Here is an 18,922-nt window from a genome sequence, read left to right as displayed (position 1 = left end):
GGGCTCAATCCCAGGACCCTGGGATCATGACCTGAGCCCAAGGCAGATGCTTAAGGACTCAGTCACCCAGGCGCCGCTTGATTCACATTTTAATAGTCCATTCATTGCTTTCTCACGTATTGCTACCTTTCAAGCTCTCTTTAATTCAGCATCCTTGTTTTAACCCACTCTCTCCCTAATCACTCCTATGTTCCTTTCTGTCTTCCGCCTTCACATATTTGCCAACCACTTCACTTGTCTGGTTTTTCCTATGTCGACATGGGATTATGTAATTATTTTTAATAACTTTTGGTATGCAGATATTATAAATACTCTGTCTAGGTTGTCCAGGAGCAGAGTCAAAGAAGTACGGTTCTCTCGGATATACCTGTAAGGCACCATGGAAAGAAAATTCATCATGGACACTTCAGGCAAAGTAAGTGCTACCTTTAAAATAGATCTATATCATTTTCATCACTTATCTAAAAACACACACTGAAACAAAATCAAGACACCATTTTCTCCAATCAGACTAGCAAAGATTTTTAATGACAATACCTAATGTTTCCCACCTGTGGAAACTCAAACATCACTGGTGGGAAAATAACTTGCTAGAAATTTCTTGGGTGATAGTTTGAAAATATTGTATCAAATGTCTTAAAAATTTGCCTATCATTTGACCCAGAAATTTATTCAAAGGAAATAATTATGTTGTTTTTATAAATAGGTTAACTGTGGCATTGTTTTTAAGAATATAACACGAGAGGGACGCCTGTATGGCTCAGTCAGTTAAACCTCTGACTCGATTTTGGTTCAGGTTGTGATCTTGGGGTGGTGGGATCGAGTCCCACATTGGGTTCTGTGCTCCACACGGAGTCTGCTTGTCCCTCTCCCTCTGCTCCTCCCAACACTCGTGCTTGCTCACTCTCTCTCTCTCTCTCTCAAAAAAAAAAAAAGAGTATAACATTGGAAGCAGATGTGTCAAATACTAATAAACTGACTAAATGAGTTATGATATATTAGTCAATAAAGTCCTAAGTGATCATTTTAAATTACCTGGAAAACATTTATAAAGCAAAATGCAAGAGCAGACTCTAAAACAGTATTCTTAGTAGGATTACACAAACACACATAGACTATCAATTGGAAACACTTACCCTAAAATGTTACAAATAGTAATATATGGGTGCCAGACTTGCAGTTTTTCCCTTTTACCTTTGTCTGAGTTTTCCAAGTTTTTTGCCTTGAGTGTGTATCATTCTGAAATTACAAAAGATTTTTCATAAATTTTTACTTGAGTTCAGTAGGTAAAAGCAGAATTATTTCATCCTGAAACAAGTAATGTTTTCTCCTTTTTTGTTTAAGATTTATTTATTTATTTTGGGGGGGCACGTGGTGGGGAGGGGTAGGGCAGAGCCAAAACTGAGAGGCAGACCCAACCGACTGAGCTACCCAGGTATCCCAGAAGTAATTTTGTTTTTTGGTATCATTTATTTTAATTTCTCTTCTGGCATTTGTCCCTTTTCTTTGTATTATAAGATATATATTAACTCCTCCAGTGGTGTCTAAATTTCTTGAAGACATAACAGATTTAGTCAGCTCAGGACAACTTACAATTACTAGTGCAGTAAACCTGCAAATGGAACATACATAAAATTATAACGTGTACTAACCCCACCAGATATTAAGATAAATCAAAAACTTAAAGTATTCAAATCATCAAGATGGCTGCTGCAGGAACTGCCAGGAAGAAAAATGGGACAATAGAAACAGTTTCCAAAGAGCAACCTAACCTGTAGATGTAAGAACTTCTGTAGTAAAGGGGCTAATTTAAGCAGAAATGAGAGAAACAATCAAGAGTTCATGCTAGGACAATTCATTTAGATTCTATGATGGCACATCACACAAAAAAATAATTTTAAGTTGGATTTAAGAATTAAATATTTAAAAAATCAAACTATAAAAATCCAGAAGGAAGATAAATATTTAGTCTCTATATGGAGAGAATCTCCAAAGTATAAAAATGGAATAAATAACAAAGGAAAAGATACTTCAACTAGCCAAATTTTAAAATGTGTGTGTGTGTGTGTGTGTATGTGCATGCGCATGCATGTAACTTCATAAAAATTAAGGTTCAAATATCAGCCAGGGAAAATCATGTACGACAAGCTGACAGATAATAACTCACTCCTTTAATGTGTAAAGAGGTCAAATGATTAATAAGAAAAACTCCAAGATGCCAGTAGATACTTATATTAACTATATGACCAAACAGTCCACAAAACAAGAAAATACATATGACTAACATAAACATAAAAAATATTCAACATGATTAGCATTCAAAAAATACTAGTGGAAAAAAATAACTAGCTTTTTGTAACCTATTAGATACTTTGGTTTTAACGACTACTGTCAATGCTAATAAGGATGGAATAAATGATGATACAGATATTCTTTTATGCTTCTAGGAATTGTGCCAAATTATTCAACATTTCTGTAAAGAAATTTGGAAATCAATTTAGCCCTAACAATGTCTCTATCTTTTCCAAAGTAATTGTTACTTTGGGAAACCAGGCAAGTCAAAATTATGAACAAAATTGTTTATCACAGTATACTTTAGAATAGTCAAAACAATGGAAGTAATTACATATCTAAATAGTTATTAAGCAAATTGGGACACATTCAAATGATGAAATACAAAGTAGCCATTTAAATTTCTGATTACAAAGCATTTGGAGTCATGAGAAAATGCTTACTTACAAGTAAATGATAAATGCTCACTATATGGTGGCTGTTACTAGCAAAAAAGCAGAATACAAAACTGCTTGTAGATACAATCTCAACTACATCAGAATGGTCTTAAGAGACTGGAAGGGAATATGCTAAAATTTCAACAGGTTGTATCTGAAATTGCAATGATCCTTCTTCTGTTTCTTTTTGATTTTTGTATTTTTACTAATTGTAACAAATAAGTGGCATTTGTACGACCAGAATAAAAGTTAAATTTTTTCATTAAATGATGTCATTTTATTGTCGTTGTGTCAACAGACAATTACATGCCGGGCTGCCATTGCCTGGGCGGCAAATTCTACTCTTTCAATTGAGGAAGTACAAGTTGAACCACCAAAGGCTGGGGAAGTTCGAATTAAGGTAAACTTAAGTCTTTTAACTTTTACCTTTGAAGGTAAATGTAAGGAAATCCTGTCTCATTTCATATATATATTACATATATATATATATAAAATATGTATAAAATTTGCATTTGGGGTTTGTCCACTTTTCTTAGTAAAAGAAGAAATTTTAAAACTAAGATAAATGAATAGAGGTAATGAATGTTTAAAATATTCTTAATACTTGTAAAATACTAGTAGTTCACTCATCCACTGTAATTATTTTTTCAGGATTGAAATTTTTACTTAAATTATATAATACCATAGGCCTATATACTTCACAATGTGACCTAGAACGTGCTTTAAGTAGTAACTTTTTTTTCATTTTTGAGGGAAAGGGGAGAAGAAGTGCATTTCTCCCTACTTGTATGATACAAAATTGATATCAACAAATGAATGTGCAGTGACTAACAGACTAATTTTCTATCTCTATTGTTTTGGGCTCATACATTATAATAACCTCAGAGTTTGTTGAAAAAGTTCACTCTGTGGTAAATTTCAGTTTCTAGGAATGAGCAGCTAGGACTCCATGATAGTCTCCAAAGCGACTTGGAAGAGTTAACCATTATTGAACAGAACTTAGACCAGGGATGGGAGAACACTGGCCTGTCAAAGATTCCTTGCCACTCTCAAATCACCTCTCAATCACTGCATCTCAAATTTTACAAAATCATTAAATACCCAGTATTCGGAGTATTATTGTGTTAAGTCTTATTAAACATTAACTTCACCTATCTTCTAATTTGAGACCAGGAAATTCAACACTTGATTTAATGAACACAACAAATACTGAAAGCCACATGCTTCTAGTCCACACTATATCTAATCAAAGTAGAAGGTATAGGAGGATGGTTACAGGAGAAAAAAATGAAGGGAATTGGAAAGATGACAGATGGAAAGGCAATGAAGGGAAGGAGGAAAGTAGAAAAAGACAGATGGGCAGTGAAAGACGAAACAGGAGAATATGGGAACTAACATTGAATATATCAACTCCATGTCTAGTGTTACGCTAGAGATTTTATTTCACCAGTGAGAGATGGTAAAGAACAAAATGAAAAGTGGTAAGAATGTACACAGAGAAAGGAGTTTAGTAACTGACTGCTATTCAGAAGCTATGTTTTTTTTTATTTTATTTTACTATGTTACGTTAGTCACCATACAATACATCATTAGTTTTTGTTGTAGTGTTCCATGATTCACTGTTTGCATATAACACCCAGTGCTCCATGCAATACATGCCCTCCTTAATACCCATCACCGGGCTAACACATCCTCTCACCCCCATCCCCTCTAAAACCCTCAGTTTGTTTCTCAAAGTCCATAGTCTCTCAGAAGCTATGTTTTTCTATTTATCATCCATCCAAACAGCTTTTAATTAGTGCTTATTGTTTGTTTTTTTTTAAAAGATTTTATTTGTTTATTTGACAGAGAGAGAGATAGCGAGAGAGGGAACACAAGCAGGGGGAGTGGGAGAGGGAGAAGCAGGCTTCCCGCTGAGCAGGGAGCCCGATGCGGGGCTCGATCCCAGGACCCCGGGATCATGACCCGAGCCAAAGGCAGACGCTTAACGACTGAGCCACCCAGGCGCCCCAATTAGTGCTTACTGTATACTGGGTCACCAACTGCTGAAATGTTTCCTAATTAGCCAATATTCTCTTCTTACACTGATAAGCTCCTTCACCACAAAGGCTAACCCCTAAATAATAAATCCACAGGCCACCAAGGTAGATGTTGCAGCAGCAAGAACTTGAGCAATATCACACTGAGCCCTAGACAAAATCAAGCTTAAGGACTGGATCTGTTCATAAGCACAGACAATTCCACCTCCAGCTGATGCCATGGACAACTTCCCCAAAATAATTGCATATTCTTATCTGATATATAGAACAAACCTAACAAGGGGATTCCAGCCTGCTGCTTACCCGAAACAACACTTCTGGCCTTTGATAGCATCTTGAAGCCATTTTAGCACTGTGGCAACCCAAACCACAGCATATTGCTCATGAGATATATTCTTAGCCATTTGCCACAATCATACACATGGTTGTTCCCAGCGTTCCCGTTATAAATGCTGCCATTCCCACTACTACACATACTGGAAAACTAGTCAGTCTGTTTGGGCATATGTTTTCCTGGCTATATTCTGGGCAGAGCAGTAACTTAGGGGCTATGGTACATGAAATGTTTCATTTTTATGACCAATGTAGTTGGGTCAGGCCTATTAACAGACAAGAAAACTCAAACCATTAAGTAAGAAGTTTTAAAACTTTTCAATGTCAGGGAGCCTGGTGGCAAGGTCGTTAGGCGTCTGCCTTCAGCTCAGGTCATGATCTCAGGGTCCTGGGATTGAGCCCCACATCAGGCTCCCTGCTCCGCGGGAAGCCTGCTTCTCCCTCTCACACTCCCCTTGCTTGTGTTCCCTCTCTCGCTGTGTCTTTCTCTGTCAAATAAATAAATAAAATCTTAAAAAAAAAAAAAACACTTCTCAATGTCAACTAAATTTTGTAATGGTTAATTTTAACTGAAACTCATTATTAATTTAAAGAATGTTTCCAATGTACAAGTTTAAAATGCTAAAAAACAGATTTTCCCAGAGCACGGGAAAAACATTCCACAATACGGGCCTAAAATTCTTTCTCAATGGCGGTGCTATTGATAATGTGGGCAAAAAGTCCTTCATCGTATGCAACTGTCCCTCATATTTCAAACTATTTGATGACATAAATGTACAGAGTAGATTTCAAAAAACCTAAATTTATTTCCAGATCTGAACATGTGCCATGTGACTTTGGACAAGTCATTTTCAGTCTTTGAATCTCCCTTTCCTCATCTCTAAATTGGAAATGATAAGATCTGCCCTGTATTCCTCTGAGCATTGGTATAGGGATCAAATGACATAATTCATGTAAAAAAATTTTTAATAATCAGATTCAGATTTAAGAAAGAAAGAAAGAAGAAAGAAGAAGAAAGAAAAGAAAGAAAGAAGAAAGAAAGAAAGAAAGAAAGAAAGAAAGAAAGAAAGAAGAAAGAAAGAAAGAAGAAAGAAAGAAAGAAAGAAAGAAAGAAAGAAGAAAGAAAGAAAGAAAGAAAGAAAGAAAGAAAGAAAGAAAGAAGAAAGAAGAAAGAAAGAAAGAAAGAAAGAAAAAAGAAAGAAGAAAGAAGAAAGAAAAGAAAGAAAGAAAGAAAGAAAGAAAGAAACTCCAAACCAACTGACCCTTGGTCACTTAATTCCTATGCAGATGGCATCTACAGGGATCTGCGGTACTGATGATAATGCAATAAAAGGATTAATCTCAGCAGTCTTTCCTTTTATCCCAGGCCATGAAGGAGCTGGGATTGTGGAGAGTATTGGCAAAGGAGTGAGCTCAGTGAAACCAGGTAGGAAGTGGGGCCATGAAACCCTTCCCACAAAAAGCCTCCCAAAGAGCAACCCTTGCACAGAAGAGGAACTTAAATGCATTAACATATATTTACAGGAGAAAAAAATTGGTTTGCCTCTAGATCTTCTAACTAATCACATATCATTATATTAAGTGTATCCAGGGACTCCAAGAGTCACAATTTCCCTACTGTCTTCTCTAGCAATCCATAGGGGCAATAGATGAGCCAAGTGTATATCCATAGCTAAATAAGATTTGAGATAGGACCAGTGTACCTCTAAGTAGATTGAAAACTATTGAGACTGTTTCTTATATATATATTTTTACCCCCCACTTGCCTAGCACAGTGCCTGTCCCAGGGTTAGAATGCATTAGAATGTTTGACAAATGAATGTTCTAATCAACTGGAATATAGAATTTGGATTTTAATTGACAGGATGATAAAGATATTTCAAAGAATCAAAGAAAGCAAGTATATGCTCTTCCCCAGACAATCAAAAAAGATTTTGACATAGCTATTCTTAGTACGTCTGAAATGAACAGAATGAATAAAAGCAATCACACAGATTAAGATACTACAGAACCTCACAATTTGGAGCCAGGAACACAAAGAGATTTAAGAGAGTGCATAGTCAGGACACTTGTGAAGCTCTTACCAGGGAATTCATTTAGCAAACAATTATGGAGTGGCTACCATGCATCTGATGCTATGCATAGCAGGGGGACAAAAGTAAAAGGCATGGTCTCTATGTCTCCAAGAACATAATGCAAACAGGTGAGATATATGCTCTAACTCATCCTCTTTAGCTAGAAAAAAAAATTCCAGTGAAAGTTTTGTGAAAAACAACGAGCATTTGGAGGGAAAGGATAAGACAGCAAAAGTTCTCCTGAATTTGAGATCCAGGACCTTTGAAATTTTTAAGGGCCAGTGAAGTTAAGATGTGCCTTATTTAAACTTACAAGAGGTTTTAATGCCATCGAAACTCTGAAAGAGACCAAGGGTGGGGTGGGGGTGGTTCTTTGTTAGGAAAATTGTAAGGGCCATCAGCAACAATATTGTAGACTTCTGACCAGGTCTTTGTAAATCTGTGATGACTGTGTTAATTAATTTTCTTCACAGACCCTATCCAGACTGTCACCCTAAGGCCTAGGAAGGCTAGCTAATGACTGGATCCAAATATAATCAATATTCTCTCCAGAACTCTCTCTGCAGAGGGAGAGTGATTCCTTTTATTCTCTGGAATTAGCATATCTAGGAACTTAGCCCCACTAAAGAAAATATGTCAGAGGCTGCTATGGGTCAGTGTGCCATCATAGGGCAAGAAGACTCAATGAAAAGTGCTCTGTTATTACCTACTTAGGCCACTGTATGCAGGTGACTACACTGTGGGGCTTAAATCCTTCAAATGGAAAACAAAAGGGTTAAACTAGATAACATCTGTAAGGTTTTAGTCTTAGTTTCATTATTCTATTTCCAGAGCAGGGGCAAGCAGACCTACAACTATCCACCCCATAAGAAATACCCCCAAATTTCCATTATTTGCCCAAAAGAATAATGTAATTTCTAAAACCAGGTTATATGGTTTCTCATTCAAAACAGCAATGAGCAACTCAGGAAACAACAGGTGTTGGTGAGGATGCAGAGGAAGGGGAACGCTCTTGCACCGCTGGGGGGAATGCAAACTGGTGCAGCCACTCTGGAAACAGTATGGAGGTTCCTTAAAAAGTTAAAAATAAAACTACTCTATGATAGAGCATTTTTGTGCACTACTCGGTATCTACCCAAAGGATACAAAAATACTAATTCAAAGGGATACATGCACCCCAATGTTTATAGCAGCATTATCAACAGTAGCCAAATTATGGAAACAGCCCAAGTGTCCATCATCTGGTGAATGGATAAAGAAGATGTGGTATATATAACACACAATGGAATATTACTCAGCCATAAAAAAGAATGAAATCTTGCCATTTGCAATGACATGGATGGAGCTAGAGGGTATTATGCTAAGTGAAATAAGCCAATCAGAGAAAGACAAATTTCATATGATTTAAATTATATGTGGAATTTAAGAAACAAAATAAACAAACAAAGGGAAAGAAAAAAAAAAAAACAGAGGAAGACAAACCGAGAAGCCAACTCTTAACCATAGAAAACAAACTGATGGTCACCAGAGGGGAGGTGGGTCAAACAGGTGATGGGGATTGAGGAGTGCACTTATTGTGATAAGCACTGGGGGTTGTATGGAAGTGTTACATCAGAACAGTACCTGAAACTGAGATAACACTGTATGTTAACTAACTGGAATTTAGATAAAAACTTAAAAAGAAAAAAAACAACAATGGGCAATGTTATCCTGGCTGCCATAATCTGCCCGCAGCAAGTTTTCAAACCATCCAATTGTATTTCAGTTCCAATAATATTTTTAAATAATGCTTGTATTATTTTTTTACGTATATAGGAGATAAAGTCCTCGCACTCGCTATTCCACAGTGTAGAGAATGCAGCTCCTGCTTGCATCCCAAGGGAAATTTCTGTGAGAAGCAAGAGTTAGTAATTTACCCCTTACTCTTTTATTAAATTGCCGATATTGTATAAGCACCGACCTGTAACTAAAGGTGCTCACTTCTGTCTTTACAACTCCGTATGTCTGTGCCACTGCCTGCACCTATGTCTATGTCCCTGCGGAACAGTGTTCTGTCTTCTTCGGGATGAATGCTGGACAGGACTAGCAGATTTACCTGCGAAGGCAAAAAAATTCATCACTCTTTCCGCACAAGCACATTCACTGAATATTCCGTTGTACCTGAGATTGCAGTGGCAAAAATTGATGGTGCTGCTCCTATGGATAAAGTCGGTGTCATAAGCTGTGAGGTGCCCACAGGTTACGGGGCTGCTGTGAACTCGGCCAAGGTAAGGAAGGTACCTGTGTGTTAGTATATGTCATAGTGATTTGCCTGGAAAACATGAAAATTACACCAATCAGTCTAAATGTTCAACTGTTATATACAGTTCCAAAAGTTTCAATGGTTGTTTTTGTTTGTTTGTTTGTTTGTTTGTTTTCTTAATTACATATGTGCCCAGGTTTGATTCCTAATACAAACATGCCTTGTGAATTTGTAGGTCACCCGTGGTTCCACCTGCATGGTCTATGGACTTGGTGGAATCGGTTCAGCCATTGTCATGGGCTGTAAAGCATCTGGTGCTTCTAGAATCATCGGGGTTGACATCAATGAGAAGAAGTTTCCCCGGGCCAGAGCGTTAGGGGTCACTGATTGTCTCAATCCTCGAAAACGCAAGAAGCCTGTCCGCAGGTGGTCATGGAAATGACAGGAGTTGGTGCTGACTTTGCCTTTGAGGCCATTGGACTCAGTGATGTCATGGTACGTGGGCGTGGGGCACAGTGATTAGATGCTTAATTGTGGGGAGGGACGTGCTAAATATCCTCATGTAGATAGGTATAAACTCTCCTGAACATAGGTTTTGGACCTGTGGACCCCATATGTAAAAACAGAATGTAAATTCACTCTAAAACATTTATTTTAAAAATAAAAGCAATAGACATTTAAAAATATGTCATTGTAGTACACAAAGTTTAAACACTCAAAAGGCCACAATACCAGTACTCCCTTTTCTTTATTCCTAGCTCTGCATATATGCTTTTATATTTAAGTATAAACATTATTTAATTCACATGATAATTATGGGTCCTGTATTAGAACAATTCATTCATTTGAAAAATGAATTCCTATGCACCAATGTGTTATGTTCTAGGGATACAAGGGTGAATAAAATAGGTACCATACTCTTGGATCTTACAGTTTAGAGGACAGAATGTAGGCATTTAATATGTTTCAGTGTGTACCTAATGTACTTGACTGAAAAACAAAGGAAGTAAAGGTAGTGATATAGGTTACAGGAAAGAGAAAATAAGGCAAAACAGAGGAAAGGAGAAAGACAGAAAGGCTCAGTCAACCTGTTCTGGTTCATAACCAGAAAGTAAAATAAATAGGTATGAAGAAGTACACTATACATCCCTACAAAACTGAATTAAAAAAATAATAATGCTTCTCACACACCCGTATGTATGTATTTGTTTTGTTTTAATACAATCAAGACAATCTAGACAGAGAACCATTGCAAGTGAGAAGGTCTGGCAAAGGCAGTGGGTAATTTTATTTAACAAATATGTGCTCCTTCCTCTATGCCAGATAGTGTTCTAAATATTTTAAGAATGATAAATCACTTAATCCTCATAACCATTCTATGAAGTAGGTAGTATTATTCTTCTTTTTACAAATGAAGAAACTGAGGCATAGGGAGGTTAAGTAACTTACCTAAGATCATACAGCTAGCAGTCTGTGCTCTTTCCCACTAAACTCTACTGGTTTTTCTAATGAGATCCTATCACTGGCAGTGTTGAAACTGAGATTGAGGTAGCATCTGGCCAGGAAGAGGTTCAAGATTTAGGAACGTGATTCCTTCCACCTCTGGTGGTAGTTGTTAGTTATTCATGGGAAGGTGCTTATGGTCATTATTATCATTATAAGCTTGCTGCTTGGGATTCCTGCCACCTGAGCCATGGTGTCTGTCTGATTGTTGGGCTGGCTCCATTAAATTCAAAGCTTTCCCTGGATGCATCAGTGATTATCTCCAGACGGACACTGAAGGGTGTATGCTTAGGAGGTAGGTCAATGAATAGGAGGACTGGTTGGTTGCTTTCATGAAATCCCTTTTGACTTTGTAGAAACATATAATTCAAAATTCCTCTCCTTGAGGAAACAGAGTTATAATGCTAGAAAAGACTTCTCCAGTGAGTTGGATAATTTTGCAATTCAATTTCGGTTAATTTAATTAAATAGGTTTTTTAAGCGCAAATACAATTTTTGTCTCCTGCAAAATAGTTTTTGGGTTTTTCCAGTGTTTCAAATAATTCAGTCAACCTCAGTTCTGAGCCGGTGGGTTTGTTGTGCTCTTTTAGCAGCAAAACTTCTTAATTATATAATACTATATAAATAATATATATGTTTATATATGTGCATATATAAACTACATATATATATATAATTATTTATAAATATATAACACCAACCTGGTGTTTTGGCACCGACTCTTATCTTTCCAGAAGAGCCCTTATTTATGAGCAATACTGACCAAGAGCTTTAGTCAATTAACAATCCCATCTGTCTCCATTCCTCTGATAGTAAGTTCCCAATGCCATCTCCACGTGTGTGAATACAAAGGGGAGGAAATATTTATGCCATGGTAAGCCCAGGAGCTGAGCTAGAGACTTCTAGTTTAAAGGGACCATTTTTCAATTCAGTAAAATGTGAATATTGACCCAGTTTTTCTCCAAAGGAATTCTAGGTAACAGAGTTTCTGGAGCAGCACACTTAGTAACAGTAGTCAATGGTTTCTGATGTATAAATGATTTATTTTCCATGTTCAGTGTCAAATTTTCAGAAGAAAATCTCATGACATCATTTTTTTCCCTTTGGTTGGTTTGGCATTTCTCAAATCTTATTACAATAGCCTTTTTGTTTTGCAGATTATAAAACCAGAGACTGTATTCCCCAACTAGTGACTGGCTACCTGCAAAATAAAATTAATATAGATCCATTAGTAACACATCAGTTGCCTTTTGACCAACTCCACAAGCTTTCGAGATGTACCATGCTGGAAAAACGTGAGTGCTTTATTTGATGATCTCCTATACCCTGAATTCACAGTGAAAATGACTCTTCAAACATTTCCAAGTGGTTTTGTGAGAAAGAGAGGGCTATTTGGATCTTCAATATCTTTCACATGCTCAACCCTATTCCCTACTGTCACCAGGAAAATAAAAGGTTTTACCTGTAGGCCCCTCTTCAGGAAATATCCACATCTATTTTAAAGAAATGTTTGAGAATTCAATATAATACCAAGAACCACTCCACACTACACTGGTCAATTGTGGGTTTGTTTGTTTGTTTTCTGGTCAGAGAAATGATCTAGTATGAATGAGGTGACATGACTGGAGTCATACAATCTTGCAAGGAATCTTAAAGGCCAAGGTTTAGACTCCACCTAGAGTACTAATGTTTCTACATCATTTCTGACAAATAGTCACTCTGCTTCAGCTAGCAGGGATGGAGTGTTCACTCAGTTTGTTCATTTGTTCATTCAGTGTTTATTTAGTGATAGTGCAATATTTGCCAGGACTCTCCTAAGTGCTGGAGACACAGAAGAGAACTAGCAACAATAAGTAAAAAGGAATTTCTCCTGTGATAAATGCTTTGATTTTCTCATTCTGATTCCAAGCACATCTCGCTTTCATATTCTCTCCCCCGACTCTACCTACATTTTCTGTTAAGTGATTTTTTTTTTTTAATTCAATCTAGGTCTTTAAATTTTACCTTGCTATAACACTTCCTTCGTTTTGACCCAGCATGTCAGCCCATCTAAATCAGGAATGATAATTGTTTCTATTTCCTTGGTGTTAGTCGTGATCTCTCCCCTTTCATTCATAATTTTATTAATTTGGGTCCTTTTTCTTTTCTTTTGGATAAGTCTGGACAGTGGTTTCTCGATCTTATTAATACTTTCAAAGAACCAACTTCTAGTTTCATTGATCTGCTCTACTGTATTTCTGGTTTCTAATTCACTGATCTCTGCTCTAATCTTAATTTTTCTCTACTCGTGCATGGTTAGGCTTCATTTGTTGATTTTTTTCCAGTTCTTTAAGGTGTAAAGTTAGTGAATTCGGGATTTTTCTGCTTTTTTTGAGTGAGGCTGGCATGGCTATGTATTTCCCCCTTTGGACCACCTTTGCAGTATCCAATAGGTTTTGGACCGATGTGTTTTTGTTCTCATTGGTTTCCACGAATTGTTTAAGTTCTTTGATTTTCTGGTTGACCCAAACATTCTTTTTTTTTTTTTAAGATTTTATTTATTTGACAGAGAGAGACACAGTAGTAGAGGGAACATAAGCAGGGGGAGTGGGAAAGGGAGAAGCAGGCTCCCTACTGAGCAGAGAGCCCAATGCGGGGCTCAATCCCAGGACCCTGAGATCACAACCCGAGCCAAAGACAGATGCTCAACAATTGAGCCACCCAGGCCCCCCTGACCCAAACATTCTTAAGCAGGGTGGTCTTTAGCTTCCAAGTGTTTGAATTTCTTCCAAATTTTCTCTTGTGATTGAGTTCCAGTTTCAAAGCATTGTGGTCTGAGAATATGCAGGGAATAATCTCAGTCTTTTGGTATCAGTTGAGACCTGATTAGTGACCCAGTATGTGGTCTGTTCTGGATTAAGTTTCATGTGCGCTCGAGAAGAATGAGTATCCTATTGTTTTAGGGTAGAATGTTCTGTATATATCTATGAGATCCATCTGGTCCAGTGTGTCATTCAAAGCTCTTATTTCTTTGTTGATTTTCTGCTTAGATGGTCTGTCTATTGCTGAGAGTGGAGTGTTGAGGTCTCCCACTATTAACATATTATTATCAATATGTCTCTTTATTTTGGTTAACAACCGGCTTATGTGGTTGGCTGCTAGCATGTTGCGGGCATAGATATTTACAATTGTTAGATCCTTTTGTTGAATAGACCCTTTAAGAATGATATAGTGTCCTTCTGTGTCTCTAACTACAGTCTTTAGCTTAAAATCTAATTTGTCTGATATGAGAATTGCTACCCCAGCTTTCTTTTGAGGTCTGTTGGCATGAAAAATGGTTCTCCATCCCTTCACTTTTAGTCTGGATGTATCTTTAGGTTCAAAATGAGTCTCTTGTAAACAGCATATGGATGGGTCCTGTCTTTTTATCTAATCTGCAACCCTGTGCCATTTCATGGGAGCATTTAGGCTGTTCACGTTGAGAGTGATTATTGAAAGATATGATTTTATTGTTGCCTGTAAAGTCCTTGTTTCTATAGATTGTCTCTGTAAATTTATATTCTATATCATTCTTGGGGTCTTTATCCTTTTATAGAGCCCCCCCTTAATATTTCTTGCAGGGCCAGCTTAGTGGTCACATATTCTTTCAGCTTCTGCCGGTCCTGGAAGCTCTTCATCTCTCCATCCATTCTGAATGACAGCCTTGCCAGATAAAGTATTCTTGACTGCAAGTTCTTCTCCTTTAGTACCCTGAATATGTCTTGCCAGCCCTTTCTGGCTTGCCAGGTCTCTGTGGACAGTTCTGAGGTTATTCTGCTGTTCCTCCCTCTGTATGTAAGGAATCCCTTCCGCCTAACTACCCTTAAGATGGTTCCCTTGGTCCTAAGATTTGCGAGTTTTACTATTACATGCTGGGGCATTGGTCTGTTTTCCTTGATCTTGGGAGGGGTCCTCTCTGCCTCTAGGACACGAATGCTTGTTTCATTCCCCAGATTAGGGAAGTTCTCAGCTACAATTTGCTCAAATACAATTATCAGAAATTAACATCAACAACTATATGCCAGTAAATTAAGCAACCTGGAAGAAATGGATGCCTTCCTGGAAATCTATAAACTACCAACACTGAAACAGGAAGAAATTGACAACCTGAATAGACCAATAGCCAGTAACGAGATTGAAGCAGTGATCACAAACCTCCCAAAAATCAAGAGTCCAGGACCTGATGGATTCCCTAGGGAATTCTACAAAACATTCAAAGAAGAAATAATACCTATTCTCCTGAAGCTGTTTCAAAAAATAGAAATAGAAGGAAAGCTTCCAGACTCATTCTATGAGGCCAGCATTACCTTGATCCCAAAACCAGGTAAAGACCCCATCCAAAAGGAGAATTTCAGATCAATAACCCTGATGAATATGGATGCCAAAATTCTGAACCAGATCCTAGCTAATAGGAGCCAATAGTACATTAAAAGGATTATACATCACAACCAGGTGCGATTTATCCCTGGGATGCAAGGGTAGTTCAACATTCATAAATCAATCACTGTGATAGAACACATTAATAAGAAGAGGGAGAAGAACCATCTGGTCCTCTCAATTGATGCAGAAAAAGCATTTGACAAAATACAGCATCCTTTCCTGATTAGAATCCTTCAGAGTATAGGGATAGAGGGAACATTCCTCAATTTCATAAAAATCATCTATGAAAAGCCCACAGCGAATATCATTCTCAATGGGGAAAAGCTGAGAGTTTTTCCCTTAAAGTCAGGAACATGAAAAGGATGCCCACTCTCACCACTATTGTTCAACATAGTGCTTGAAGTCTTAGCAACAGCAATCAGACAACAGAAAAAAATAAAAGGTATTCAAATTGGCAAAGAAGAAGTCAAACTCTCTCTCTTCGCAGATGACATGATACTTTATATGGAAAACCCAAAAGACTCCACCCCCAAATTACTAGAACTCATCCAGCAATTCAGTAATGTGGCAGGATACAAAATCAGTGCACAGAAATCAGTCGCTTTCCTATATACTAACAATGTAACTGTAGAAAGAGAAACTCGGGAATCGATTCCATTTACAACAGCACCTAAAACCATAAGATAACCTGGAATAAACCTAACCAAAGAAATGAAAGACCTATACTCTAGAAACTACAGAACACTTATGAAAGAAGTTGAAGACACAAAAATATGGAAAAACATTCCATGCTCATGAATTGGAAGAATAAACATTGTTAAAATGTCTATGCTGCCCAGAGCAGTCTATACTTTCAATGCCATCCCGATCAAAATACCAATGGCATTTTTCAAAGTGCTAGAACAAACAATCCTAAAATTTGTATGGAACCAGAAAAGACCCCGAATCGCCAAGGAAGGGTTGAAAAAGAAAAACAAAGCTGGGGGCATCACGTTGCCTGGTTTCAAGCTATATTACAAAGCTGTGATCACCAAGAAGCATGGTACTGGCACAAAAACAGACACATAGAAGAATGGAACAGAATAGAGAGCCCAGATATGGACCCTCAACTCTATGGTCAACTAATCTTCGACAAAGTAGGAAAAAAGATCCAGTGGAAAAAAGACAGTCTCTTCAATAAATGGTGCTGGGAAAATTGGACAGCTATATACAGAAGAATGAAACTCAACCATTCGCTTACACCCTACAAAAAGATAAACTGTAAATGGATGAAAGACCTCAATGTGAGACAGGAATCCATCAAAGTCCTAGAGGAGAACATAGGCAGTAACCTCTTCGACATCGGCCACAGCAACTTAATTCAAGACACGGCTCCAAAGGCAAGGGAAACAAAAGGGAAAATGAACTTTTGGGACTTCATCAAGATAAAAAGCTTCTGCACAGCAAAGGAAACAGTCAACAAAACTAAGAGGCAACCCACAGAATGGGAGAAGATATGTGCAAATAACACCACAGATAAAGGGTTGATATCCAAGACCTATAAAGAACTTCTCAAACTCAACACCCAAAAACCAAATAATCAAGTCAAAAAATGGGCAGAAGACATGAACAGACACTTCTCCAAAGAAGACATACAAGTGCCTAACAGACACATGAAAAAATGTTCATCATCATTAGCCATCAGGGAAATTCAAATCAAAACCACACTGAGATACCACCTTACATCAGTTAGAATGTCAAAAATTGCAAGGCAAGAAACAACAAATGTTGGAGAGGTTGTGGAGAAAGGGGAACCCTCTTACACTATTGGTGGGAATGCAAGTTGATACAGCCACTTTGGAAAACAGTGTGTAGGTTACTCAAAAAGTTAAAAATAGAGCTACCCTGGGGCACCTGGGTGGCTCAGTCATTAAGCGTCTGCCTTCGGCTCAGGTCATGATCCCAGGGTCCTGGGATTGAGCCCTGCATTGGGCTCCTGCCCTGCGGGAGGCCTGCTTCTCCATCTCCCACTCCCACTGCCTGTGTTTCCTCTCTCCCTGTGTCTCTCTCTCTGTCAAATAAATAAGTAAAATCTTAAAAAAAAAAATAGAGCTACCTTATGACCCAGCAATTGCACTACTGGGCATTTACCCTAAAGACACAGATGTAGTGAAAAGAAGGGCCATAAGCACCCCAATGTTCATAGCAGCAATGTCCACAATAGCCAAACTGTGGAAAGAGCCAAGACAAACAGATAAAGAAGATGTGATCCATATATACAATGGAATATTACTCAGCCATCAAAAAGGATGAACACCCAACTTTTGCACTGGCATGGATGGGACTGGAGGAGATTATGCTAAGTGAAATAAGTCAAGTAGAGAAAGTCAATTATCATATGGTATCACTTATTTGTAGAACATAAGGAATAGCATGGAGGACGTTAGGAGAAGGAAGGGAAAATGAAGGGGGGGGATCAGAGGGAGAGATGAACCATGAGAGACTATGGACTTGGGGAAACAAACTGAGGGTTTTAGAGGGGAAGGAGGGTGGAGGGATGGGTTAGCCCAGTGATGGGTATTAAGGAGAGCACGTTCTGCATGGAGCACTGGGTGTTATACACAAACAATGAATCATGGGACACTACATCAAAAACTAATGATGTACTGTATGGTGACTAACATAACATAATAAACAAACAAACAAACAAACAAACAAACCAGGAATGAAGAATCAGGAAACCTCATCTGAAATTTTATAATCAAATTTTGGAGAATGCAGAGAGGGGATTTAGCAGGCAGCAGACACACAACAAAAGGAAAGGAACCCCCCCCAAAAAAATGCATTTTTTCTTTCCTAATCAGACACAGTGCTAGATTCTGGGATTGACAGAAGCTGATCTGAAGCTGTAGCGGAGGGTTTGGATGTCTTTGTGGTCATGCAGCCTGAGGGAGCAGGACTCAAAGCTGAGGCCTTCCTTTCTGATGTTGGATCCTGATGTTGATCCTGCTTTCACCGTATCCAGGTGGTGATATTAATGATGATCCCAATCAGATGATCAGGTGATATTTCATACAGGTGAACTAGGTTGAAGGTGGAGTCAGGAGGGGGAGCAAGGGAGAAGGTAGGCAACGCAACCTCACATGATACAGTGCAAAATTGCTTTGCTGAAATCACTGTTTCCTAAGCAAATCAATCATTTTATTATTGTGCTTTTATTTTTCAGCATCCGCTGTGTTCTACTGTTCTGAGATCCCAGATGATAAGAGGTGCAAGAGCATCCTTGGGGATTTCATTCTTTCCTGTATCACCTCTCTGATTGTACCAGTAGAGAGGAAGAGTATCAAAGTTGGAAATGTAGTGTAATTCTGCGAAATAAAATAAGTGCATCTTGAATGTAGCTGTAATAAAATAACTTCTTAGAGAACAGATGTTATATAATTCATCCTATAACTTTAAGAAGAGAGATGATGGGATTTAGTGGTGACACTGTTGATATGTTCATCAACCCAACTGATTTCTGTCACCAGTCCACAAAATGTGTCATTGAGTTATCCCTTGTTCCCATCCTCAGAGTACCTCCATAATACACAGATTTCTCTGTATCTTTCATGTCACAAAAGA

At 37.9% G+C, this 18,922-nt stretch overlaps 1 protein-coding gene across 1 annotated transcript; it reads left to right on the top strand.

Moving 5' to 3' along the window:
* The first annotated feature begins 397 nt into the window (after positions 1–397).
* On the top strand, positions 398–18,549 carry LOC113925658 (alcohol dehydrogenase 1-like). Its single transcript, XM_027600182.2, is given in 11 exon segments — positions 398–415; positions 3,028–3,129; positions 6,389–6,527; positions 8,992–9,079; positions 9,224–9,443; positions 9,654–9,837; positions 9,840–9,913; positions 11,081–11,216; positions 12,079–12,183; positions 12,186–12,216; positions 18,525–18,549. Coding segments are annotated over 11 exon segments (1,122 nt in total).
* Positions 18,550–18,922: the final 373 nt, after the last annotated feature.

This window comes from Zalophus californianus, chromosome 2 (assembly GCF_009762305.2).
Source record: "Zalophus californianus isolate mZalCal1 chromosome 2, mZalCal1.pri.v2, whole genome shotgun sequence".
Lineage (NCBI taxonomy): Eukaryota > Metazoa > Chordata > Mammalia > Carnivora > Otariidae > Zalophus > Zalophus californianus.
The sequence above is the reverse complement of the archived record's forward strand: the minus strand, read 5'-3'. Positions and strand labels throughout refer to the sequence as shown.